This window comes from Sciurus vulgaris, assembly GCF_902686455.1.
Source record: "Sciurus vulgaris genome assembly, chromosome: 3".
Classification (NCBI taxonomy): domain Eukaryota; kingdom Metazoa; phylum Chordata; class Mammalia; order Rodentia; family Sciuridae; genus Sciurus; species Sciurus vulgaris.
Window position 1 is genome coordinate 68,771,633 of NC_136463.1, and position 27,489 is coordinate 68,799,121.

At 48.3% G+C, this 27,489-nt stretch overlaps 1 protein-coding gene across 2 annotated transcripts in view; it reads left to right on the top strand.

Annotated features, from left to right (window-relative positions):
• The window catches only part of RHBDL3 (rhomboid like 3), a 45,110-nt gene that overhangs the window by 13,219 nt on the left and 4,402 nt on the right, over positions 1–27,489 (top strand). For both annotated transcript variants that reach the window (XM_079130501.1, XM_079130500.1), the window contains 5 exons: positions 2,495–2,653; positions 6,672–6,896; positions 10,985–11,133; positions 14,472–14,584; positions 20,558–20,658. In XM_079130501.1, coding sequence (XP_078986627.1) covers positions 2,495–2,653; positions 6,672–6,896; positions 10,985–11,133; positions 14,472–14,584; positions 20,558–20,658 — 747 coding nt within the window. The remainder of the gene's footprint in view (positions 1–2,494; positions 2,654–6,671; positions 6,897–10,984; positions 11,134–14,471; positions 14,585–20,557; positions 20,659–27,489) is intronic.

Below are 27,489 nucleotides of genomic sequence, written 5' to 3' on the forward strand. Positions count from 1 at the left end.
CATGAAAGGTGGAGTTTTGGCAGAGAATGGAGGCTCGGCCTGGTTCCAGCTCATTCTCTGCAGTGAGGAGCCTGTAATGTGCTTGGGGCAGGGTGGGCAGGCCAGGCTGGGGGCTGGGGGTGGAGGAGCCACAGGGCAGCCCCTGTCACTAGGACAACAGCAGGGATCCCTGGAGGGGGAGGCCGAGGAGGAGAGCAGGTGGCTCTTTGTCTGGTGCTGATCCCAGCCCCCTACCCCACAGCCCTCCCAGGCCTTCCAGGAGGCCCCTGGGAGGGGATTGGCGTCCCTGCTCCCAGAAAATAGCAAAACCATTGGGCTTCCTTCCCCTGCTGTGGCAAGAGACTCCACACTGTGAGACAGAGCACTGTACCCCACAGTGCCCAATGGGGATCTCCCAGGACCTGTACCCCACCCTGTCACCCATCTGCCCTCCCAGCACTGAATCCCACATGGAACCAGCTGGGGCCAGGCTAATGTATTCCCATGATAATTGGAGTTAGTGCATGTGTCTTACAGGGATGGAAGGGGTTACTGGCACCAAAAAAAGGGGGCACTCAACCTCTAGCCATATCCCCAGTCCTATTTTGTATTTTGTTTAGAGAGGGTCTCACTGAGTTGCTTAGCACCTTACTTTTGCTGCGGCTGGCTTTGAACTCAGATCCTCCTGCCTCAGCCTCCCAAGTTGCTGCGGTTACAGGCGTGCACCACAGAGCCCAGCTCTAGGCTCACTTTCTGCTTCTGAGCAATAAGGACACCAGAATTGTTGCTGTTTGGGGCTCTTTTCTGCTTTAAATATCTCTGTTTAGAGTAGGACTTTGAGAATTCTGGAGCCTCTGCCTTTCACTAGGTTCGTGACTGTGACTCCTGACCATTGCTCTTGGATTGTCTAGAAATGCTACATATAGAATCTGCTTCCCCAAAGTGACTTTCATTAACCTTACCCAGAGAAGTGGGAGATGTGGCTCCGGCCTTCTAGGTTCCCTTGTCCTCTACACACATATGTCCCCAATGTCTCTTGCCTTTTATTTTTTCTATTTTTTGCAATACTGGAGATTGAATCCAGGGCCTTGTGCATGGTAGCAAGCTTCCTACCGCTGAGCTACAGCCCAGCTCCTACATTGCCTTTTAAAGCCTAAGCAACCCACAGCAGCATCTTCAGGGATGCCCCAGAGACACGTGGGGAAGCCCTTTGCAAACAGGAACACCCTCAGCACCCAGGAGAGAAGAGAGACACAATAGTGTGGAGTATCATTTCCTAGCAGGGAGGATGTGGGGATTGGCATCCAGTGGGCTGTGCAGAGAAGGAAGGGCAGAAAGGTTAAGGGCTTCTCTGGGAGAGATGAATAAGATCTTACTTTTTCTAAATGAATTCACGAGGTGTTTCCTGGAAAATTAGCACCTGTCTGTTCATTTGAACATCCCCCGCCTGTTCATCCGGCAAACCTTGATTGAGTGCCCACAGCACAGGCTCTCTGTGCTAAGCACCTGGGACAAGTTGTGATACCAACCTTCAGGGAAGTCTCAGCCCAGCTAGGAGGTGAAGGTAGTTAGAGAACAGTGTGAGTGGGAGGCCTGGAGTCGGTCCAAAGAGCAGGGAGGCAGCCAGGACAGGCCATGTCCCTAGAGAGCCTTCCGGAGAAGGGGAGATCAGAGTAATTGGGAAGACAATCTGAGGGAGGAAAGGAATCCTGGATGGAGAGACGCAGGTGTGCAGTATAGCAGAGGATAAAAGAGACTGATGTAAAACACACACACACTCCCAAACAAAAACTGCAGAGCAGAGTGTCTCTGGGGAGGCTGCCAGCCTTCAGGTGGGGGTGTGTGGGTGGGTCCTGGGAGGGGCTTGCCAGGCTGTGCTCCCTGTGCCGCCTTCTCTGCCCACCCATCACTGGGAAAGTCTTCACTGGAACACCTCCTCCTGCCTTCCTCCTGTCCCAGGCCCAGCAGTTCCTTCCCTTTGCCAAACCCATTGTCTTTTCTTTCTTTCTTTTTCTTTTTTTTAATTTTTATTTGTTATAATTAGTTATACATGACAGCAGAATGCACTTCGATTCATTGTACACAAGTGGAGCACAACTATTCATTTCTCTGGTTGTATGTGATGTAGACTCATATCATTCGCATGATCATACAAGTACCTAGGGTCATGATGTCCATCTCATTCCACTTTCTTACTCCCCTGCCCCCTTCCCTCCCCTCACTTCCCTCTGCCCCATCCAAAGTTCCTCCATTCATCCCTCCCCAACTCCCATTATGGATCACCTTTTCCATTCCTGCTTCCCTCCACCATCTGGGGGAAGGGCTGAGGGGAGACCTGTTTACATTACTTGAGTGAAGGGGGCCTTGAAAACATTGTAGATACCACCTGGGCCTCTGTTGGTGGAGGGCTGGAGACAGGAACCTGTGACTGGTTGTGGCACTCTGGGCCCTCACATCAGTGCTGGGAGTGGGTGGTATCCTGCTGACCCCTCTGCTGTCTATGCTTCTCCCTCAGTTTGACCCTGGGAACACAGGCTATATCAGCTCAGGCAAGTTCCGCAGCCTTCTCGAGAGCCACAGCTCCAAGCTGGACCCGCACAAAAGGGAGGTACTCCTGGCCCTTGCTGACAGCCATGCAGATGGGCAGATATGCTACCAGGATTTTGTCAACCTGGTGAGTGCTCTGGGGCCCTCACCACTGGGAAGAGGGGTTTAGGGGTTGTGATTTAGACACATGAAAGAGATTTAGATCCCAAAAGGGATCTGTTGGCTCACAATATTTTTTAAAAGTCCAGGCTTCAGCAAACAAAAGGATACCATCAGGGACCAGGTAGGTCTCTTTGGCTTTTGGTTCTGCCTTCTGCAGTATCAGCCCATCCTCAAAGCAGCTCCTGTCCATTCCAGAACCTCCCTCCCATTGTGACAGCAAAGTAGCTGCAGCTGTTCCAGCCACACACACATACTCCCCAGACCATACCATACAGTCTCTTCTTGTGGTAGCTCATGCACAAGTCCTGGGGTTCCTCCCTTCCACTGGCCTAGACTGGGTCAGTAGGATGTCTCGATTGACTCAAACCAATCAGTGCCCATCCCTAGAGCAAGGAGTGGGTTTGCTTCCACCAAAATGAAGTCTAGGAGTTGGGTGGTTATTGCTGGCATTAGAAGAAGCTAAGGAGTAGATGCTGAGAGGGTCAGACCAGACCTCCCTGGAAGGTAGAAGCTGAGCAACTTGGACCAGCTGGCAGATGCCAAGGGGACAGAGACGGGGAGCTCATGCATCCTGCCCTATGGTCAGGCATCTTGGAGCAGAAACTTCCTCCTTACTGAGGGTAAATGCTGTGCTATCTGGGGGCTACTGTGGTGGATTGGAATGGGGTCAGTGGGGTTAAGCAGGCAGTATCTTACCCACCATTGGATGTACGGGACATCAGGATAAGCTGCATAAACTAGTGAGATGAATGCAGTGGGCTTACCAGTTGGTGAAATGGAAGTGATCTATCTCTCTTCATGCCATCTGTGGAGGGGGCAAGGCATCATATAGGGCTCCCTGCACCATTCACACCTGTCATCACACCACTGAGCTCTCTGTGATGTGGGCACCCAGGAGTTGGTTTAACAGCCTCTTGCCCAAGGGACTGGCCGAGGCCCAGGGGCTAGCATGTTTAAGAGAGCTGCTGTAGGGAGTTGCAGAGAGGAATCTACTGCTGTTCATAGAAAACTCAGAGAGCAGACCTCCTGGAAGGCCTGGGATAGAACTGAGCTGGTGTAGGGGATGTGGGGATACTCAGGATTTAACGGGTGGGTAGTAGAGGCAAGCCCTGTGACTTGGAGCCCAGAAGGGTCACCAAAGACCAGGCCATGGGATTGCTCCTGTACGGGCTCATCCACAGCCCCAGTGCCAGCATGTGTGCTGCCACAAGACACCTGCCCAATTTCATAGGAGTACCTCCTTTTTATGGAGTCTGAGGCAAGAGAATCGCCATGTTCAAGGCCAGCCTCAGCAACTTAGCAAGGCCCTGTCTCAAAATTAATATATATATATATATATATATTAATAAATAAAAAGGGCTGGGGAAGTGACTCAGTGGTAAATTGTCTTTAGGTTCAATCCCCAGTAACAAATAAAAGAAAAGAAAAAAAGACACCTACCCAGTCTCAGGGCAGAGCGATGGCATGCTGAGCCAGAGAGAAGCTTCTCTTCATCCAGGAACCTTCTGTGTGAGCTCACAGCAAGTAACTTGTTACAGTTAAGATTTCTATGTTGAAGTTCTGAGCTAGAGCAGCAAACCATAGCCTGGAGTCCTGTGAGTAGTGCTGCCCTGGAGACCAGACAGAGAAGGGACTTATCAGCGGGAGACTCTGGGGAGGGCAAAGAGCTTAGGTCCTGGAGGGAGGTAGACCTGGGCCTTGGTTCTCACTCCACCTTTGCCACTCACTGGGAAAGATTCTCTGGGCCTCTGTTTTCCCATTTGTAAAATAAACCCAAAGATTCAGGGTTATTGCAAGGATCAGATATGATAAAGGACTACATTTGACAGTTTTTGTTGTTTCTTAATATTCTTCCTCCACGTAGACGGTTCTGCATCTTTTGTGAGCCTCTACCAGCCCCAACGTAAGCAGAATGAATCAACCTTATTCAGAGCCCTGACAGTGCATTTCCCAGGCCTTTCATAACACAGAACATATTGCATACAGCTGAGCAGACAAGGTTGTCGTGTAGAGGTGTGCAGGTTGTGTACTACACAAGGATGTCTGCCTAAGGGGTGAATGGGGACTGAAATCTTGGCCTGAACTTGCCTCCCTAAGGCCTGGAGGAAGAGGTTTCTTTAATTGGCATAAAAGCTCCATATATACTACTGTGCCCGTAAGCTTTATGAGGACTGAGACTCTGATTACCACTGTGCCCAGCACAGCTCTAGATATGTGGAGGACACGGCTGAGTGGTGAGTGTGTGCAGATCCTGCTTCTCCTGTGCTTGTCCCGAGCCTACCCCACCCCAGGCCATCTCTTGACCATCAGTGTGTGTGTGTGTGTGTATACACATGCCTGCACACAGGCTGTGCATGCCCCTGTGTGTGGGTACCCTTGGGAATGGGGGAAGGGAATAATAAGAATGGCTGCAAAATAATTGGACAAAATAATCAGTCCCATTGGGCTTGCAGTGTGCAGGGGAGCCCCAGCTCCTGTCCGCATACACATAGCTCCTGAGCCTTCAAGAAGCAGCAGATCCAAGCTTGGTAGGTATGGAGGGGACAAGAAAGGGACTAGCTGGAGGGGTTCAGCTGTAATGGCTTGCTGCAGTGGGTGGGCTTGAAGCCAGATACTGAAGGCAAGAGACCGAGAGCTCAGGAGTGAGAAGGGGGCTCTGCAGAGAACACTCCCACCCCCTGGCCTGGTCTGACCCCAGATCCTCCCAGCTGCCTTCCTCTGACAGAGACTCAGAGCCCTGTGCCTTGCTCTGGCCTGGTTCACCTGCCATCCCTGCCCAGCTCCTTCCTTCAGGACTAGCCCAGTGTCCATTGCTGCACACATGGTCCCAAGAATACATTGCTAATCCCCACACCTGTTGGGTTCTGGGGCTGGAAGGGCTATGTCTCTAGGTCTCTCATGGAAAGGGTCTAGAGAATGTGTGGGAGGCAGCAGAGGCTTCTGGAGGCTGGAAGTCAGCAAAGCCACCTCTGGTCTCTGGGAGTCAGGCTGACTGCTGGGTGAGGCAGCCAGAACTTTGTGGAGGATGTGTCTGGGCAGCAGAGGGCTGCTGAGGTAGGTCCAGGCCTCTGTCTGGGCTCCACCCCAACCCTGGGTTCTGTGGGCATTGGGGGGGGCTTGGTAGGCATGGAGGGCACATGCCTACAGAGCTGTCTAACCTAGGGCTACTTGTCTGTCTTCACTGGTGTTTCTGAGGATTACTTATCCTTTCTTTCTCAGCAGATGTCACCTTATCTGAGAGCCCATGCTGATCACTTGGAACAAACTGGGCTCCCTATTGTGTATACAAGAGTAGCAGCTACCCTCTGAACCCTGATTGCTGGTTACTTTTTTGTCCTGAGCACCACTATACCCACCCGCTTTGCCCCTGGATATGGTCATGTGCCTGACACCTAGTAATTGCTCAGTAAATTGTGATCGATGGGTGATTAAGGAGTGAATGGGGAGAAGGTGAAGTGAATACAAATTCAGGCTCTGGATTTGAACTTGGTGGGTTCCTGAAACACTCTGCTTCAGTTTTCTATCTGGTAGAATGGGAGTATTCATAGAGCTCATCTCACAGGTAGACTAGTTGTATTAAATGGACCAAAACATGTTAAGTGCTTATAATGGCCCCCAAAACATAAAAGAGTACAGTGAGTGTTGCTTTTCATCAACTTTTTTTTTTTTACACCAAGAATTGAACCCACTGAACCACATCCCCAGTCCTTTTTAAATTTTATTTTGTTATTTTGAGACAGGGTCTTGTTAGGTTACTTAGGGCCTTGCTAAGTTGCTGAGACTGGCTTTGAACTTGAGATCCTCCTGCCTCAGCCTCCAAGTCACTGGGATTACAGGCATGTGCTCGACTCTGATCGACTCATAAAAGAAAGCAAAATGTGGGATTAGACCTGGTCTAAGGTACATGGTTACAGGGACACCAGTGGGGGGCTCCCCTGAGGCCCCAGTGCTGACCCTCTCTCCCAACCTTATTTCCTGCACAGATGAGCAACAAGCGTTCCAACAGCTTCCGCCAGGCCATTTTGCAGGGCAACCGCAGGCTAAGCAGCAAGGCCCTGCTGGAGGAGAAGGGACTGAGCCTCTCACAGCGGCTGATCCGCCACGTGGCCTATGAGACCCTACCCCGGGAGATTGACCGCAAGTGGTACTACGACAGCTACACCTGCTGCCCCCCACCCTGGTTCATGATCACAGTCACACTGCTGGAGGCAAGGACAAGGGTGGGGAAGGGAGTGCCCAGCCTCGGGAGAGCAGGGGATGGGATGAGGGGAAAGGAACCCAGAGGATTCAGAGATCATGATCACTCCAGCGAAGTGAAGGTTGAGTGTAACCCTGGACTGCAAAGATATTCCAAAGATTATTACTTCAAGCAATTTTTGCTATAGCAAAGTCCCCATACGGCCACCCCTACCAAAACAATGACAACAGAAACTATGCAATTAGTTGGTTGATTTGGGAAATTTAGCCAGGCAGACTCGGTCCAGTCCGTTTATTTTAGTTCCTCCCCAGAAGGGCAAGGTGGACAAGTCCAGCTCCCCTGGGACTCCACTTCCCACCTGTAAAGCAGGAGTAACCAGACCTGCCAATAGGAAAGATGCCTCTTTAGAGTGAAAGAAGGGCCGTGGGTGCTTTCGGAACACAAAAGCATCACACAAATACCTCTGGGAAGGAGTGTTTGTGAACAAGTAAACGTGGGCTTAGCATATTTTTAAAGAACATTCTCCCCTTAGGGAATCAGCCATACCTATTGTTATGCAAAAAAAATTCTCCTGCTTAGGCAACAGAACTTGAAGATACTTTTGTGCAAGACCCCGTCTTAAAATAAAAAATAAATAAAAAGGTCTGGGGATAGAACTCAGTGGTAAAGCATCTCTGGGTTCAAACCCCAGTACCAAAAATAAAATCTAAAAGCGATAAAGTACACAGAGAGCCAGCCCATGTGAGACGGAGCAAAGTCCTCATGGCTGTGCAAGCCAGACACCACGCAGCACCCCCACCTCCAGTTCCTGAATGAGCACTTGACTTCCCTTTGGCATTGCATGATCTTTCATGGTTTCCCTTCCAAAGCCATGAGCCTCATTATCGCCTCTGAATATGTTCTTGCAAAGTTCCTGCCTCATCGGACGGCAGGATGGTTCAGCTTTGTGGCATCTTTCCTTTTCATCTCGTTGGTAAATCCATCTGCTCTGTGGGCCAGAGCTCCTCTGTTTGTTGTTATGGCTTCATCCAAGTACATATTGAAGTTGCAGTTTTTTTCTGAGATATTCTTGGACTCATTCTTCAAGCGCTGACTGTATTGGTCTATTTATTAAGTTCTATTTGTGGACCAATAATAATGAGATGCTTTGGAAGCTGTATTTGCTGCCAGGCCACCCGCATGGTGTGAGGTGGACAGAACAGTTTCTCAGAGAGCCCAGAGGAGTACAGCTGCCAGGGCCTCAACCATGCCCAGGCTTAGCCCAGCAGGTCTTAACCTGGCACTAATTATAGCTTCCTCCTCTGAGTGTGTGCCGGGCCCGGGGCTGACTCTCTGTGTACTTTATCACTTTTAATTTTTATTTTTGGTACTGTGGATTGAACCCGAAGGTGCTTTACTATTGAGCTATATCCCCAGACCTTTTTATTTTTTTAATTTTAAGACAGGGTCTTGCTGAGTTGCACGGGGTTTCACTAAATTGCTGAGGCTGACCTCAAACTTGACAATCCTCCTGCCTCAGCCTCCTGAGTTGTTGGGATTACTGACGTGTGCCCCCATGCCTGGCAGTGCTTTTAAACTTCATGACAGCTCTGGAAGTTTAGGTACCCATTTCCAGATAAGGAAACTGAGGACCAGAGAATTCAAATAGTTTACCCAAGTTGGTCTAGAGAGGTCAGATGTGTCTAGATGGGTTCAGATTTCCAGAAACCTCAGCTGTGTAAACTTGAATCACCAATTTAGAAGAAACTGGAAAATGTTCAAATAACTGAAATAAACTATCTCAGAGCCCTTGTGGGAAAGCCCAGGGCTTTTGTTTTACATAAAGTTCTAGTAACCTGATTCTCTAATTCCATAACAGGTAGAAAATAGAACACAGCAGGGGGGTGGTGTGCTACTACGTGGGGGCCCAAAGCTAGCAATCAGTAAGAAGTCAACAGCTGGCAATCTGCAGTGAGAGGAGAAAATTTAAAAGGACACCTGAGGGCAGTGGTGACACCTGTTATCCCAGCTGCTCTGGAGGCTGAGACAGGAGGATCATGAGTTCAAAGCCAGCCTCAGCAACTTAGTGAGGCTTTGTCTCAAAATAAATAGGGCTGGGGATGTGATTCAGTGGTTAGGTGCTCCTGGGTGCAACCCCTAGTACCAAATAAATAAATAAATGAATAAAAACAAAACAAAACAAAAAAGCAAACCCAAGTCTAAAAGAATCTGGGGCCATCTAGTACAGGAGTGAAAAACCCATGTCCCTTGATGGCCGGGGAAGAGGTCACTGTCTCAGCACAGATCAGGACCTGAAATATTCTTTAATGGTATTCATATGCCCTGAATAAGAACGCAGGGACCCAAGTGATGCATTTTAGAAGGAGTTCCAGAAAAAAAAAAAAAAAAAAAGTCAAAATAAATACATTTTTAGTGCTCAATAAGTACACTTTGGTCATGTGCAGAATGACCTCACAGAGTGTCAGGGAGGATGTGGAGGAACTGGCACTCCTGTGCACCACTGGTAGCAGTGTAAAATAGTGCAGCCGCTGTGGAGAGCACTCTGGCATTTCTTTCTTTTTTTAATTGGTTCTTTTTAGTTATGCATGACAGTAGAATGTGTTTTGACATACTACATACATGGAGCATCACTTCCCATCCTTGGGGCTGAACACTGATTCATTCTACTGTCTTTCCCATTCCCACCCTGCTCCCTTCTCTCCCATTGTCCCCTGTCTACCTACACCCCGCCCCCGCCACCCCTGCCTATTGTGAGTCAGCATCTGCTTATCAAAGAGAACATTCGGCCTTTGTTTTTTTTGGATTAGTTTATTTCACTTAGCATGATAGCCTCCAGTTCCATCCATTTACCAGCAAATGCCATAATTTCATTCTTCTTTATGGTTGAGTAATATTCCATTGTGCATATGTACCACATTTTCTTTATCCATTCACCTGTTGAAGGGCACCTAGGCTAGTTCCATAGCTTAGCTATTGTGAATTGAGCTGCTATGAACATTGATGTGGCTGCATCACTATAATACGCTGATTTAAAATCCTTTATGTATATGCGGAGGAGTGGGATAACTGGGTCAAATTGTGGCTCCATTTCAAGTTTTCTGAGAATCTCCATAGTGCTTTCCAGAGCGATTGCACCAATTTGCAGTTCCATCAGCAACATATGAGTGTACCTTTGACCCCACATCCTTGTCCTGCATTTCTTTGAAAAATTAAACAAAATGCAGCAGTTCTACTTCTGAGTGTATAACAAATGAATTGAAAGCAGAGACAAGAAGAGATATTTGTATACCTGTGTCCATAGTGAGAGTATGCACAACAGGCAGAGACCAAAAGACAAGACTTCCCAAGTGTCTGTTGGCAGGTGAATGGATGAACAAAATGTGGTAGATCCATACAGTGGAGTACTCCTTAGCCTTTAAGAGGAAGGACATTCTGACACATGCCACAACATGGGTGAACCTTGAAACCATCATGCTTAGTCAAATAAGCCAGTCGCAGAAGAAGTACTGTGTGATTCCATATATATGAGGCAGCTAGAGGAGTCACATTCGTGGAGACAGAAGTGGAATGGTGGTTTTCCAAGGCTGGAGCGAGGGGAACGGGAGTTGGTATTTAATGAGTGTAGAGTTTCAGGTTTGCAAAATGAAAGGAGTTCTGTGGACAGGTGGCAGTGACAGTAGCACAGTGTGAAAGTTTTTTTTTGTTTTGTTTTTTTGTGAAAGTTCTTAATGCTACCAAACTGTGCACTGAAAAACTGGTTAAGATGGTAGATTGTATGTGGATTTCACCACAGTACTAAATGGGGTGGGTGAATGATTTATTACTGGAATTAAAGTTAAAATCCTCCCCAAACCTGCCTCTGTAGGAATTGTGGACAAAAGACACCCTGTGACCTTGTGGGGCCCATTTAACACAAAAAGATCAAACAGAAGTAGGGTGAGGCCTGGTTGGACACTGAGCAGGGTGCTGGCTGAGAGGTGTCTTTCCTCCTCTGAGGAAGGAGCCTCCTGGAGTGATCCCAGTGTTCATCAGCACACGGGTGGGGCTGGGCAGTCCTGTTCCTAGTGACAGGCCCTTTCTATTCTGTGCCTCATCCAGGTCGCCTTCTTCCTCTACAACGGGGTGATGCTGGATCAGTTTGTGCTGCAGGTGACCCATCCTCGTTACCTGAAGAACTCCCTGGTTTACCACCCCCGGCTCCGAGCACAGGCTTGGCGCTACCTGACATACATCTTCATGCATGCAGGGTGAGCACCTGTCTTCCGTGTACTGTCAAGAGTGCCTACGGGGAAATTATGGCCCAGAACACCTGGGTTAGAAGTTGTACACACACACACACACACACACACACACACACACTCAAAATTTGGCGGTACTGGGGATCAAACCCAGGGCTTTGAACAGGCCAGGCAAGTGCTCTACCATTGAGCTACATCCTCTGAAGCCCTGAAATTGACTTTTTAGTTTATTTTAATCCACTTAGATATAGGATTTGAGATGGTTGCTTGAAGCTTACCTAATATCAAAATGTAGAGGTCAGTTATTGAGAGTGTATGGGAAAGGGAAAATAGGGTGAAACGCCAAAAAGCCAACTGCACAGACTCACAGCACACGATTCTATGTATTTGCCAGAGATAGGTTTGTTCTGGGCTCCTGGTAGTCAAAGCAAAGAGGGACATGGGATCAGCTGCCGGATTCATTGTTCATGAACTGTGTGTGTAAGTGACCCCGTCAGTGAAATAAAGGACTGATTCATTGGACTCACCTTCTTCCCAAAGTGGTCTTCATGTGTGGTGAGGGTATTCTGAGGACCTCTGGAAATTCAGAGTTTCTGTTTGCAGAGCCCTGTGGCCTCTTTTAGGTCTACAGTGCAGTCACTTCCCACAGGCACTTCCTACCATGAGATAAGGACTTGGGACCAGTTCAGGTGACCACCCAGGCCCAAATCCCAGAAGAGCAGCAATCTTGGCTGGAGAATGTTCCTGGGGTAGAAATATTGTTGGGAGAACAGAGACCCCAGGCACCAGTCTCAGTGGGGTCTCCTACAGCCCCTACCAAGTAGTGAAGGAGCTCACTCCTATCTGGGAAAAGGTGCTGCGGATGTCTGACTTGGGCTGGAAATGAGAAGATCCCCCCAACCCCTAGGGCTCCTGCTGAGCCTCCGTAGCAGGAACAGGAGCCCACCCCTAGCTGCTGCCCTGCCCGAGACTCCTGTGGTTGCTGATGAGTGTCTCTATTCTCAGCCCCAGGAGGACCATTGAAGCAGGCTCTTGACCTGCCAGTCCTGTCCTGCCCAGGCTGAGGAGCAGAGTGAGGGGGTATTATGCTTCAGTCTCTTCATGAGTCAAGATCCAGAGACCAGAAACTGGGGGTTTTCCTGCCCAGGCTCCCCAAACCTGTGGCTGCATGTCGGGTGGGACCGAGTACCAGCTTTATTTTAAGGACTGCCCTCTGACCTTCCCTGGTCCCACAGAAAGAGGAAGAAGAAAAGCCAATGCCTCCAAAACCTCCTTGCCCCTTGCTCTGCCTTTTGGAGCTAAGAGCAACGTCCTCAGCTGAGGCCCCAGGGTAGCCTTGGGCCTTTTGAAACAGTTGCTTCTCAGGGGCCCTTGCCTGCCAGGAAGAGCCTGGGGGATTCTCCAGGTCTGTGGGCTCTTGGCGGGTGCAAAGAGAATGGGACAGTTGGCCAGTACCCGTGGGAGGTCCCAGCAAGGTGACCCATAATTCAGGGATATTGTGGGCCTGGGAATCCAGAAGTCATCCTGTGGAGAAGGAATAGTAGGAGCCCTGGATTTTCCTCACCTGGACTCTTCTAGTCTCAAGTTATTGGGCTGTGCAATGAGGGCCTGAGCCCAGAAAACCTCTAAGCTCACCGACAGTGATCCTGTCACCAGCCTCTTTCCAGTGAGTTTTCCTGATACTTCTCATCTCCATAGAATCCTTTTGCTAGCACAGTCCATAGAGGATAGAAGATTCCAGCATTCTGGGAGTTTAAGACATGCCCAGCTTGTCTGAGCTACCTCACAGGTGCCCTCTTGAGTAAGCAGGTGCCATGTGTCCTCCATGTAGCCCAGGCAAGGCCTGTAGACAGGAGCCGGCCTGTGACCATGGCCAGGGCCCAGGCTTCTTGTTATATACTCTTACACCATAACTGAAACAATCCCTAGGGAGCTGTCTATGTGCTGTAGGCTCAGTTTAGATGAGATAATGGATGTTAAAATGCTTTGTAAACTTGAAAGCCGCACATTGATTTAATAATAGTAATGTTACGATCCTTTCTGGTAATACATGGACTTGGCTAGACACCCTGTGCTTTTAGCGACAAGATCTGGCCCCAGATGACTAGGAGTGTGCAAAGAAAGGCATTCACAGGGTAAGAAAGCCTGTGGTCCCTCTCCCAACCCTGGAGAGTTTTAGAGTGGAAGGTCCCTTTTCACACTACAAAGAGGCCTCTTCTAGAGGACATCTTTTTTCTTCGGGGTTTGTTTATTTATTTTTGGCTATACTGGGGATTGAACCCAGGAGTGCTATACCACTAAGCTTCATCCCCAGCTCTATTTATTTATTTAGGTACCAGAATTGAACTTGGTCCAAATAACCACTGAACCACATTCTGAGCCCTTTTTTAATTTTTTATTTTGAGACAGGGTCTCACTAAGTTGCTCAGGGCCTTGCTAACATTGCTGAGACTGGCTTTGAACTCACGAGTCTGCTTAGCCTTCCAAGTTACTGGGATTACAGGCATATGCCACCATGCCTGGCTCGATTTTTTTTATTTTCGAGACAGGGTCTTGCCATGTTGCCAAGGTTGGCTTTGAACTTGAGATCCTCCTGCCTCAGCCTCCCAAGTAGCTGGGATTATAGGTTTGTGACACCAAGCCCAGCAACCCCCATGAGACTTTAAGGGAAAGCTTTAAATTACTAAGTTACAAGATATTTCTTTAATACTTGCACTTATTTTGAGAACATCTTTCTCTTTCAATATCAGTACTTCTCATAAATACAATAGAGAAGGACTGAGGATGTAGCTCAGTGGCAGAGCACTTGACTAGCATGTGGGAAACCCTGGGTTCAATCCCCAGCACCGCACACCCACAAACACAGTAGAGAGCCAGTGAGCCCCAGGGCCTGGTGAAGAAGGGGAGCAGCCAACCACTAAATGCCTACCTAACTTTTTTGTGTGGGTATGTGTGGTGCTGGGGATTGAACCCAGGGCATTGCACACATGAGGCAAGCACTCTACCAACTGAGCTATATCCCCAACCTGTAGCTGCCTAACTTTAAGGTAATCGCTGCTCCTCTCTGAGCTGTGGCTTCTCATGCATGAACCCATGGAGCTGCTACATCTTGACTGTGGTTAGTCCCACTCCTGGTGGCAGGTGCAGAATACCGCCAGGCACCACCTTGTACATGTGCTTCTGTCCTAGCTGGAAGGACCACTCTTTCCAATGGCCTGTCTGCATTGTTGGTCCTCCTCCCAGACCATGAGCTCCTAGAAGGCAGAGACAGTCTTATTCACTCCTGGATCCCCATCACCTTGGCACACAGTGTTGAATGAATGAATGAAGGAATGTGTCTCTCACAGGGTAGAACACCTGGGACTCAACGTGGTGCTGCAGCTGCTGGTGGGGGTGCCCCTGGAGATGGTGCACGGAGCCACCCGCATTGGGCTTGTCTATGTGGCTGGTGTCGTGGCAGGTAGGCATGTGGACCCTGTGTCCAAGGGTTAAGCCTCCCCAGGTGGGCTGAGGGAGGGTGGGCTATGGTCTGATGGGTGGGATAAGTCCCAGGCTTCCAGGACACATGGGATCCTCATCACCAAAGCTCCTGTCTACAGAGGATGGTCCTTCAGGCAGACCCTTCTACTTCCCAGGAGGTGGAAGGGGACAGACACCCAGAGAGGGAGATGTGTAATGGCAAAGGGGAGAGTGCAGGATTTGGAACTGGCAGACTGACTTACAGTTTCTACAGTGCCACATTGGAGCATGTTGTAGTGTGAGCTTGGGGAAATTCCTTAACCTCTCTTGTTCTATTAAGCTTGAAGAGGGAATTAGTGAGATCTGCCTGTAGGGTTCTTGGGAGGCTGAAATGAGGAAACACATGGAGTAAGGGTGCTGCATGAACTGCAGGGGTGCAGCAAGGTCACTGTACAGGGCATCAGAGGTGCAGGTAGAGGAGGCACCTCCCTGGCCAAGGCAGCACCTGAACCTCTTCCTGTACCAGCCACGGATCCCTTGACTGACCCACTGTAGACAGGAGAGTCAGGCCCAGGAGTCAGTGACTCTCACTCCATCTGGAGGAGTCAGGCCTCTGCCTGACATGTGTGTGGCTGTGGCAGGTGATCAACACCTTCCACCTTCTTCCTGCTCCAGCTGTGGGAGGCAAAATGGGGCAAGAGAGTAGGGAAACCAGAGCTGATTTCTTCATGGAAAGCCTCACCCATCCTGCTTCTGAACACAGGGATCTCCCTTGTGAAGTTTCCAACTTTATTGCTGGCTTTTTATTTTATTTTTTTTTTTAAACCAGGTTTGCCACCTCAGCTCTTCAGCTTGACAGCTGTGCCCAAGGGAGCTTTGAGTGTATGTTTAAGTAAGATCTTAATCCTTTCTGAGTGGCATTAAAGTTGTCATCAGGAGAGCAGGGCAGCTTCAGCCTTGTAAACCACAGGCAGGCAGGGACCCTTGGTAGTGAATCTTGGAAGTGACTGAAGTGGTCTTAGAAATCCAAAAGGGAAGGGTCCTACCCGCCCCCCCACAGGGTTGGTCTGCTAGTTCATGGACCACAACCTAGGAGATTCTCCCTGAACTACCTCCATCTCTCCTCTGTGTGGCCAGCACCTTTGACCTTGGACAGCGCCCTATAGCCCTTCCCATTACTCAGCAGCTACCAAATTCCTCACAAGGTCTAATGAGGTCTGGGTGCCATGGCACAATTCAAGAACAGCTTTGACAACTTAGCAAGACCCTGTCTCAAAATAAAAAATAGAAAGGGCTGGGGATGTGGCTCAGTGGTGGGGAGTCCCTGGGTTCGATACCTGGTACCAGGAAAAAAAAAAAAAAAAAAAAAAGCCAACGAGCACCTCTATGATCCAGACTTGTTTAGCCACCCCCACACACATCCCATTCCTGACATCTGGGGATTTATAACCACTTTTTCCAAACTCAGAGTCCCAGATGTTAAATGGAGAGGAACAGGGAAGACACTCGTAACACTTGCAGTTCACAGTCAATTAGATGGGAGTGCCAATAACCTGGAAGACAGAAATAAGATTCAAAATGACTCAGACCTCACCCAAAACAGATGACACACTGTAGGAGACAGTGCAGAAATCACTTCCCAGTGATGTCAGTGCAGAGTGGGAAGCTACGCAGACTGAAGCAGGGCTCATCAAGTAAATGTGAGGGTGCGGGGCTGTAGCAACCAGCCAAGGGCACGCCGTGTTCTGTCCGAGTCATTGATCCAGACCAGAGGGCACTCTGGTCACCACATCTCTTGTCATTGATCTTCAGGATCGAGTTGATTGATCTGCTTGCGCTGGTCCCCCTCCTTCCCTTTCATATCTCTCCTCCAAGAGGAAACCTGTTTGCAGATAGCTGGACTTCACCTGGAAAACCAATAGTTATCAGTGCCTGCCATGTGCAGCTGTAATTAATCCTCACAGCCACCACACATGGCAGGTACCGTGACTCTCCACCTGGTGCAGACACAGAAACCCAGGCTTAGACTCTAGAGGGTACAGCACAGTGGTTAAAGTGTTTAATGTGTGGGAAGCCCATAGAGGCTAGGGACATATAGCTCAGTGGTAGAATGTTTGCCTAGCATGCAAGAGGCCCTGGGTTTGATTCCCCAGCACTGGGGGAAGAAATAAATGGAGGCATAGATAAGTGACTTGCCCAAGATGACACAGCCTATAAGTGATAGCTGGGCTTACATCCAGCAGTGTGATTCCAAAGGGTGTCCTTTAAATACTACCAAAGTGTGAAAAGAACCAGAAGGTAGGCCTTTTCCTTTGTGCAGGTGATTTATTATCAGAAATCAAGGGAGCCTAAATAGGAATCTGGCCCTTCTCTCTAATTCCTGCCCGATGAATATTCTAAATCCAAGGCCCTCGTTTTGTGACATGGTGGCTAACTTCTGGTGCATACAGATGGTGTTCCAGGCCTGTGATAAAGGGCTCCTGTATGACATAACCTGTATTCACAACAGTCCTGTTCTGTCACTTGACTCTTCTAGCAGTTCAGTGAGGCTAAAGGACTTGTTGTATTTGCCCAACTTAGAAGTAATAGAACTGGGGTGGAGCCCTGTGCTTCCAACCAACATCTGAGGCCAATATGTCACTTGCTTATGGCTAGCAATTATGGAGCTGACAGTCTGAGTACTTTGAAAACCAATACCTTCAATACATCACCAACTTTTTATTAACAGATTATACGGATTTTAAGTCATATGTGCATCCCCAGAGCCTGGCACCTGTTAGGCAATAAATATTTGTAATGAAATGTAAGGAAGTAAATGAAAGAATACACGAATAAAGTTACATTGTTTAGGGGCTGGGGTTTTAACTCAGTGGTGGAGCGCTTGCCTAGCCTGTGTGAGGTACCACACAGAAATAAATAAAGGAATGTCCATTGAGAATTTTAAAAATACTTTTTAAAAGTTACATTGCTTAAAGGCAGATGTTCTGCCAATTGTTGCTTGGATTATTTTAATAGCCAAGGGAGATGTTGGAGAACACCTGCCTTAAAACTTTTCAGCCACAATTACTGCACCTGTGCCTTATGGTGAGGTCACCATGGACCCAGAATGTTTTTTGGAAAACATGTAGCCCTGACTAAAACCTGTCCCTTAGTCTGCTGCAGTGCTGGGGGCAGGGTGTCACTCTCGTTTGCAATTCTTTCCCAGTCCTCTGTCCCTACAACCTCCATGGAATTTGTACTGGCCTTATCAAACTGTCTTTCTTGAGGTTCATAATGCTTACGAAGGAACCTTGCCTGGCTCTCACATCCTGCCCCTGGGTGGCCTTTATTACTTTATATGCACACATCCTGTGTTTGTTTGGTAGTCTGTCTAGTCCCTGCCTGATCTCCTGGAACCTTAGGAAGATCTGAGCAGGACCTTAGGAAGGTCTGGGTAGGTGGGGCTAGGTAGTTACTTTCAAAGTTCTAGAACCACAATCTGAGCCTTGGCCCTGGATCTTGGGCCAAGGCCTGGGGTCACTGAGTTTCTGATCTGGAAGGAATGCTCCAGGGTCCTCCAGTGGGTGGCAAGCTTTGCTCCCCAGATCCCGCCCCATTCAGCCTGAGCAGCTCCCTGTGTTAGGCACCTCTGGAAAGATTTCCTTTGAAAAGAGAATTTCACAGTTCACAGTTTGGAAAGCCTTAGGCCTCTTCATTCTATAAATGTAAAAGACTAAAGCCCAAAGAATTCAGGGTCATATAGCTAGCCAGCTGCACCACCATTCCATACTCCTGTCACAATCCCAAACTGACCCCTGGCTCTGGGGTCTGCACTCTGAACCATGGGTTGGGTGAGGGAAAGGTCAGTGTTGTGCAGGATTGACCCTGGCAAGCGCGCTCCCCTGCCCTGACGCCTGCCCTCTGGGTCCCCTGGTGGACCAGGCTGGGCAGGAGGAGAGAGCAGGTTTGCAAGGACCTGCAGGAGGAAAGAAGCCAGCCCAGGGAGGCTGGGGCTTCCTCTGTCCAAATGGTAATTAATGAGGAGCAGCTTGGGCAGCCAGCCCTGCGCAGCCCTGCAATGCAGCCTTCTCAGACGGTGCTCCAGGAGAGCGTGGGAATCCTTTGTCATGCAGATCCTGCCGCCTGTTTGTTTGCCACCCTGGGACGTTTTTTTTCTTTCTGTTATATATGGCTGACCCCCGTGGCTAGGCTATTAAAAAAAAGAAGATGACGAAGAAGAAGAAGAAAAAGAAAAGAAAGTTATCTGACAATAGATCAATACCTAATTAAAGCCAGAGGGAAGGCATGAAAGGCAGGAAGAAAGATTTATAGTTGCCCTGGGAGGGGAGAAGGACTTGGGAGTCCTCGGTTCATGACAGTTTTGTTTTGTTTTGTTTTCTCCCTGAGAGATTATGTCTCCCTTGAGACCAAGAAATTGGTAGTGGGGATCCCTTCCTTGAAGGATCTCAGTGAATGCAGGAGACTTGAGAAGGTGTGGGAAGAGGCAAGTGACCTGACCATGTCAAGGGCAGGCAGCGCTGTGTCCAGATCTAGATAGTCAGGTGCCCTTGTTCCTGGGCTGGCCCCAGCCTTCTGCTAAGGTGTGGATCCTCCACCCCTATGGAACCTGCAGAATTCTGCTTTCTGCCAGTCCCTCCTCTCTCCGGTGGCTAATTGGCTCTTGAGCCTGCGGGCATTTTCCAGTGGTGATTTCTGCACACTCACCCAGGCCAGCCACAGCTCATCCTCTATGCGTGGGCTCTACCTCTAGTTATTTTTAGTCTCTTGTGTCCTTCCCTGGAAGCCAAAGCATTGATCACACTTAAATGAAACCAGAACAATAAATTTCCTATCTCCTCTCTGCCCAGCTTCCCTCCTCTGGGACAAAAGTTTGTCATCCTCTAGACCAAGAGCTGTAGACCTCCCTTTCCCCCAGAGAGTGTGACATCATCTCTTTCTCTTCCTGGGGACTTCTCAAGGACACTTTTCCTTCAGAGAAACCCTACTTGGGAGATCCTCTAGGCCTTTTCTGATTTAGCTCAGCTGGAGGGAGGTGGGTAGTGATGTTGTGCAGGTTTCTAGATACAGCTCATCCAAAGGAGCAGTGGTAGAAGGCAGAGACTTCTGTACCAGGTTGTAGGGTGGTTGCCAAGCGCACTGACTTTGGTCAAGACTACAGGTTTTGGGCTAGGACTGTAGGTCAATGGTAGAGTGCTTGACTAGCGGGCACGAAGCCCTGGGTTTGAGCCCCAACACTGCAAGAAGAAGGAAAGAAAGAAAGAGGAATACAGGTTTTGGGTTTTGTGTCAGGCAGACCTGAACTTAAATCCTGGTTCCAGCACTTCCCACCAGGGGTCTCTGAGCTCAGAGCCTTTCCTCATCTCTATAGCACCTGCATCAAAGGGTGGTGGTCTTCAGGGTGGAAGGGGGGAATTGCCTGCCTAGCGTCTGACCCAGTGTCCCCTGTGTGACAGCTGTTGCCAGCTGCTACTACTGGTTTCATTGTTGTTCCAGACCCCAGTGCCACCTCAATGTGAAGCAAAGTCTCAGATAAGAGGTAGATGATGGGCTGGGGTGGTGGCTCAATGGTAGAGCGCTTGCCTAGCATGTGTGAGGCACTGGGTTCGATTCTCAGCACCACATATAAATAAATGAGTAAAATAAAGGTCTATCAACATCAAAAAAAAAAAAAAAAATAGAGGTAGATGATGTGGGTTATAGCCCAAGTTCCCTCTTGGGCAGTTCACTTCCCTTTTTTGAATCTTGGTTTTCTGTCTGTAAAATGGATAGGTTGAATCAAATGGTCTTTTCAGCCATAATCCAATCCTCTGGGAAATCCGTAGGAAGCTCCAAGGGGACCTGGCATCAAAGGAAGAAGCGATGGAGCCTCTTGCTGTGGAGCCTTCCTGCCCCAGCAACAGACTCCGGGAGCCAGGGCTGGAGTGGGCAACTCAGTCTAGCATTCTTAAGAACTCTTTCTCTTTTTCTGAACCAGGGTCCTTGGCTGTGTCTGTGGCTGACATGACTGCACCGGTAGTAGGCTCTTCTGGAGGGGTGTATGCTCTCGTCTCTGCCCATCTGGCAAACATCGTCATGGTGAGCCATTTCCATTCCCACAGGTCTTCCTTGTCACTCCTCTGCTGCCACTGGACCTGGGCATTAATCCACCGGAGCTGGCCCAGCCCAGACCTGTCACGTGCCACCTGGATGGGAGCAGGGGTCATACTTTTTTCCCCTCTACAGGCCCATTTCAGCTGAGTCCCTCTCATACCCATTCATATTTTCTCCAGGTGTGGCTTGGCCTAAGAATGTGCCCAACTCTTTCTCACTTCTTTGGAAATGTGTTAAAATTTGGCCACTGCTGTGTATAATCTTTGGAATTCCTTATTTGTCAAAAGTTTGTTAAAAAGTTGAAGGGCAACTGGGCATGGTGGCCCATACCTGTAATCCCGGCAGCTCAGAGTCTGAGGCAGGAGGATCACGAGTTCAAAGCCAGCCTCAGCAAAAGTGAGGCACTAAGCAACTCAGTGAGACCCTGTCTCTAAATAAAATACAAAATAGGGCTGGAAATGGGGCTCAGTGGTTGAGTGCCCCTAAGTTCAATATCCGGTATCCAAAAAAAAAAAAAAAAAGTTAAAGGGCCTTAGAGATTATCTCCCCAAACTTATCAAGTAGGAAAAGAAGTTCTGACAGGTTAAGTGATTTGTCCAAAATCACAGTCAAATTGGTTGCAAAAGCAAGACTTGAAGCCACATCTGACAGCCAATCGAGTGTGGTTCCCCTGTGCCCCCACCTCATGTGGCAGAACACCCTTCCATTTGCCCCTCTCCTTTGCCTCTTCCTGAGGGGTAGTGCAGTGTGATGGTTAAGAGCAGGGGCTCTGTAGCCAGACAACCTGGATGTGCTCCCAGCTACTCGCTTCCTACAGGAAGTTGACCTTTGGCAACTTGTTTAACCTCTTTGTGCCTTGATCTCTGCAGCCATGAAATGGAATGATATGTGATAAATGAGATAAAGTAAGAAGAATCACTAGAAATAGACGTTAACCTAGTTCTCTGCTCCTTGTGGAAGAGGCCAGGATGGGCTCAGACAAGATTCAAGAAATTAGGAGAAGCAGTCTGGGAGGTTGTCAAAGCCCCTGTGTGGAGGTGGAAGGAAGACCTCCTGGCGGTGCTTGGCTGCCCTGCCCCATGCCCTGCTGCCCAGGAGCCTGCAGGCCTTATGCATCTGTTCCCCTTGAACCTGGCATTGGGCTGGTTCATGCTAGATAGCACCTGATACATTTTGGTGAAGGAAGGAACAGTGTCCAGGAAAAGCTTAGCCTCCCTCTGTGGCCCTCGGGCTCCCACCCGCTTCCTTCCTCGCTGTCTCCACCTGTGGCAGTCCTGTGACCACTCGCTGGTCCCATTCTTACCTTCCCCACCCGCAACACCACCCCTTTTCTTTTTCACCACCATCTCCTTTGTAAGTGGAGAGAGGGTGGAGGGAGGCAGAGAGAGGGAGGGAGGTGGATGCCGAGGGCCTGCACTTGCTCCTGGCCTGGTTCTGGCAACTTTCTCTGAGTGCTGTGAGTGCTTAGGGAGAGGCTGTGGGTGTGGGAAGGCGTGCCTGGATGTGAGGGTCACGTGTGTGTTGGTGCACGTGTGTTCACACAGCTCAGGCTGCGGAAAGCCCGAGAGCACAGGGCTGCCTCACATGGCCCTGTTAAATGGGTCATTCTGTATCAGTGCCACATCTTTCCCCAGACACAGCTTTTCCTCTGAATTCTGCCTCCTCCACTCCCCCGCCCCCTGCCCCAATTCCTCTCCGTCGGGGAAGACTGACCTCCTCCCTCCCATTCCCCCCAAGATGTGGCTGTAGATGCACATGGGGGCTGAGCGGGCAGGACTGGAGAACATGGGAAAGAAGAAGCAAATATGAGTTGTGAAAGATGCTCAGCCCCCACCCCCACACACACCCCTCATGGGAAACAGCCCAGGTGCCTCAGCAGCTCCCATGGTGAGGGCTGCCCAACCAAGGACCACAGGGCAGGGCCTAGCGGTCTAGGGAGGTGCGAAGGCAGTTTTATTCCAGTTTATGCTTCTCTCTTCGCGAGTAGCCCGAGGTCTGTGAGCAGTCCCGTCTGAGGACCCAGTGCCTTCCCAGGAGCTTTGCAGTCCCCAGAGCCTGGCATGTGAGGAGCCTTCTCTAGAAAGTCATATGATGCTTGTCGAGGGTGGAAAAAACTCATTTTCTCACTAGAAAGGTCACTTTCCCTTGGTCAAGGGACCTTCTTTGCCCAAATTAGCTCAATACTGAGCTATTCAGAGGTGCATTGGGTCAACCCATTTGAAATTGCCATTTCTGTGGCCTGGGAGCTTTTGAACATTGGCAATATCATATGGTTCAACTTACTAAATATACTCTTGTTTTTAATTCTGAAATGAAAATTTGGAATATGTGTGTCTGTGCACAGTAAAGTAACTCATCACCATAGAAGACAGAAAGAATGGATCTGACAGAAAATCTGGATTTGGAGCTAGGAATGTAGCTTGGTGATAGAGTGCTTGTCTAGCATATGCATAGCCCTGGGCTTGATACCTAATGCTACAAAAAAAGAAAAGAGCTGGGTTCAGTGGCATACACTTGTAATCCCGTCTACTCAGGAGGCTGAGGGAGGAGGATCACAAGTTTGAGGCTAGCCTCAGCAATTTAGAGAGACCCTATCTCAGAAATAAAAAGAGCTGGGGATGTAGCTCCATGGCAGAGCACTTGTCTAGCATGCACAAGGCCCTGGGTTCAATCCCCAGATCCCCAGTGCTGCCAGGAAAAAAAGAAGAAGAAGAAAAATCTGGATTTGAGTTGTTTACCATCTTAATGGCTGTGAGTCTGTTACCCTCAACCTCTGAAGGCCTGGTCCTCTCATCTGAAATCCCATCTTCACAAGGTGGTTGTTGAGTAAAACATGAAAAAATGGACTTTGGGGGCTAGGGATGTGGCTCAGTGGTAACATACTTGCTTAGCATGTGTGAGACCCTGGGTTTAATCCACAGCGCTGCAACAACAACAAAAAAAAGGATTCAAATTCTTTCTGTGGCAAATCACCATACAGCTTTGAGATCGTGTGTGTGTGTTTTGTTTTTGTTTTTGTGGTGCTGGGGTTTGAACCCAGGGCCTGTAAGCACTAACCCTAATCCAACTGAGCTATATCCCTGTGCAGTGTGTTTGTTTATATATTTATATATATAATTTCTCTCTATTAATTCTGCTAGATATTTATATAGAGGACAATCAGGAAATTATTCTTTTTGCTTTAGATACGTCTTAGAAAAGTGTCTGCCACTTCTGTTTTCCGGATTGTTTAAATGAGAGGTTTTGCCTTAAATGATATTGTTTTATTTTTCCTAAAAACACATTGAGTTTCAAAAACCTTACAGTTTACATCAAAGAATTAAATTCAGAAAATATTTCAACAAAAGATCTTGGTTGCAAAAAACACTCTCAATTAAGACTTCTAAACATTAGAAATATAAAGATCTGCCTAACTGAATAATTTATTAATTGCCTCCTGCTGAGGGCCATAGGCCAGAGATACATTTTTAAATATACAAGAAATTTACTTGCACTTTGCTCTGTATATTAGATGCTTTCCTAATTCAGTTGAGATCTGAATTTCTGCACATTGGACTGTGTTGTCAAAGCACAAGGGAAGATATTTATTTGTCTGGAAGACAGAAGATTTCGGTTCTAAGGTTTATGTTTAAAAGTAAAAATCCTTTTGTAGGACTGATAATCACTCCCTGCTTTATCTGTATCATGCTTATATGTTTCCTGTGTTGGTATTACTTTTTCTTTTTTTTTAGTTGTAGATGGTCACAATACCTTTATTTATTTATTTATTTTTATGCTGTGCTGAGGATCAAACCCAGTGCCTCTCACATGCCAGGCAAGTTATCTACCACAGAGCCACAACCCCAGCCCCATGGGATTATTTTTGTCATGTGATAAGAAACTTTCTACCAAGGATGCATAAAGCTGTGTTAGAATGGAAGCTCCCTGTCTGGGTTTCATCCTCTGTGCTCTTTGATTTTAAAAAACAAAACAACAACAACAAAAACTATTGTGTTAAATTTGTGGTGCTAGGCATAAAACCCAGGGCCTCGCACATCTGTAGGCAAGGCTGGACCCCTGAGCTGCGCACGCAGCCCCTGCCTCTGAGCTCTTAACTGGCTGGGTGAGTGGAATGTCAAGGCGACTGGATGACTGACTTGTTTGCTATGGCTGGGTTCCTATCTCACCCTGTGAGGCGCTGGGAAGGATGAAATTAAAGGGCCTGCAAAGGGTTTGTGTTCCCCAGGGGCCACATGCTTTTCCACATTTATAGCAGCAGCAGTGCAGGCTGTGTGTGAGATCTTTTCCTTCTCTCCTGGTGTTTCACTGCACTCATTTTATTGGAGGGAATAATGGGCCGGGAAAATAAGGCAGCTGGTGGGAAGGGTTGACTTTCTAGTTTAACCCCTCAGCTGCTAGGAGACAGGTCATTTACTGTCATTCACTCAGCTTTCGGGGCAGCTGGCTCAGACAGAACTGGCAGATGGACTGTGACCCTAACTCTGAAGTGTGGGGGATGTAACCCTGTACTGGGAACCCTAGCAGCTCACCACAAACTCAGTATAACCTTGAACTGGCCCTCCTAGGTCCTCAGTTTCTTCTTCCCTAAAGTGCTGGGCAGTGGGTTGGACTGAATCAGCTTGGCAAACTCCAGTGCTTCTGGCTGGGGGCCAGGCATGTATTATCAGCTCATGCAGCTAGCTTGGGAATGCTCAGGCCAAACAGGAGCTCCCCTGCTCTGTCCAGGGCCATTTGGATTCTGAATTTTTACAGCCATTCTTCGGGAAAACTCATTGTCTTTGCACCACATCTAAATACTAATATCAGACATTTATATGACACCCACTATATGACCAGATGTTAGTGCTTTACATATATTTATTTCATCCTTATAATCACCTGATGAGGTAGGTAATTGACATGAGTACTCTTGTTATCTCAAATTCACAAATGAGGGCACTTCAGAATAAGGAATTCTGGCCTACCCTACCAGTGACTGGACCAGACTAAGAATGTGGGTGGTGCTTTTAAAGATTGATCCCACATCAGGCCCAGAGAGGTCACAGAGACAGAGGACCTCAACACGGGGGAGCACTGAGACCTAATTTACTTTTGCCTGCCACTATCACTCAGGACAAGTGAAAGAGACACTGTCTTCAGAGAAGATAGTCAGAGACTTGCTGAGGAACAGGGATATTGGAAGCGTCCTCTCTGTAATGGTGATGAATGCGCCTGTGACCACTTGGCCATTTCAGATGCACGGCTCACTGACATTCCATCACCCTATCTCCAGACTCTTTCATCTTCCTAAACTGAAACTCTGTACCCATTAAACGCTTAACTCCTCATAGCCCGTTCTCCCTGACAACCACCGTTCTACTTCCTGCCTCTGTGAATTTGACTCCTCTAGGTACTTCACACAAGTGAAATCTTACAGTATTTGCCTTTTTTTGTAACTGGCTTATTTCACTCAGCATAACATTAAGGTTCATCCATGTTGTAGCCTGCGTCAGAATTCTTTTATTACCATTGAGTAATATGCCACATTTATGTGTGTGTCTATGTATTTTGTTTATTCACCCATCGATAGATACTTGGGTTGCTTCTACCTTTTGACTGTTGAGAATACTTCTACTATGAACATGGGTTTCACTTTTTTTTCTTTTTTTTGGTACTAGGGATTGAACCCAGAGGCACTTACCCACTGAGCCACATCCCCAGCCCTTTTTACTTTGTATTTTGAGACAGGGTCTTGCTAAGTTGCTATTATTGAGGCTGACTTTAAACTTGTGATTCTCTTGCCTCAGCCTCTTGAGCCTCTGGGATTGTGCTGTGCCACAGCACCCAGCTGGGTCTCACTTTTATGTATGTATGTATTTATTTATTTTTGGTACCAGGAATTGAACCTAGGGGCACTTAACCACTGAGTCACATCCCCAGCCCTTTTTTTAGATTTAGAGACAGAGTCTTGATGAGTTGCTAAGGACCTCACTAAGTTATTGGGGCTGGTTTTAAATTCGTGATCTGTTGTCTCAGCCTCCCAAGCAGCTGGGATTATAGGCATGTGCCACTCTGCCTGGCTGGGTCTCACTTTTAATGACAAATAAAGACCCATGAATAACTGGGCACAGTGGTGCACACCTTACAGTCCCAGCTACTGAAGAGTCTAAGGCAGGCCGACTGCTTGAGGCCAGCCTCAGCAACATAGCAAGACCCTTTCTCAAAAAATTAAAAACAGCAACAAAACAAACAAACAAAAAACCAGACATGTAGGTGGATATAGCCAGAAGGCAGAACCTAGAGAACAACATCAGGAAGAACTTTTCAGTGATGAGAGCTCTTTCCTGGGCTGCCAGGAAATAGTGAGCTTCCCTTTACAGGGCCTGAGAGCTATCTTGTTGGCTACTTGACAGCAGTTTTCCCACTTTGGGAAGAGAAGGCTGGCTGGCTAGTGATGCCAGAGGTCCTTCTAAAGCCTTCAGCCTGGAGGGGAGCTGGTGGGCCTCCCACCTCCAGCCAATTGAGCTGGCTCAGATTGTTGCTCAGTCCAGTTGGGGCAATGACTCCTGTTTTGTTCCTTCTCTCACGAGGTCCCTTTGTGGGCAGAGATGAGCAGGGGATGGTGTTATCCTGCCATCTGCTTTTTAGCATAGAACCTATCCTTCAAGCAAAGATTAGACTTTCCACCTACAGAGGGGCCCAGCCCCTCTTTTGTGAAGCAGGGCTTATTGGTCAGTGAAGAACAGGGGGGAAACAGGGAGAGAGGGCAAGGAGCCGAATCCTGCAAGGATTTTTCCCTCTTTTTGGCAGCTTCCCTGCTTGCTCTGCTGGCGCTTT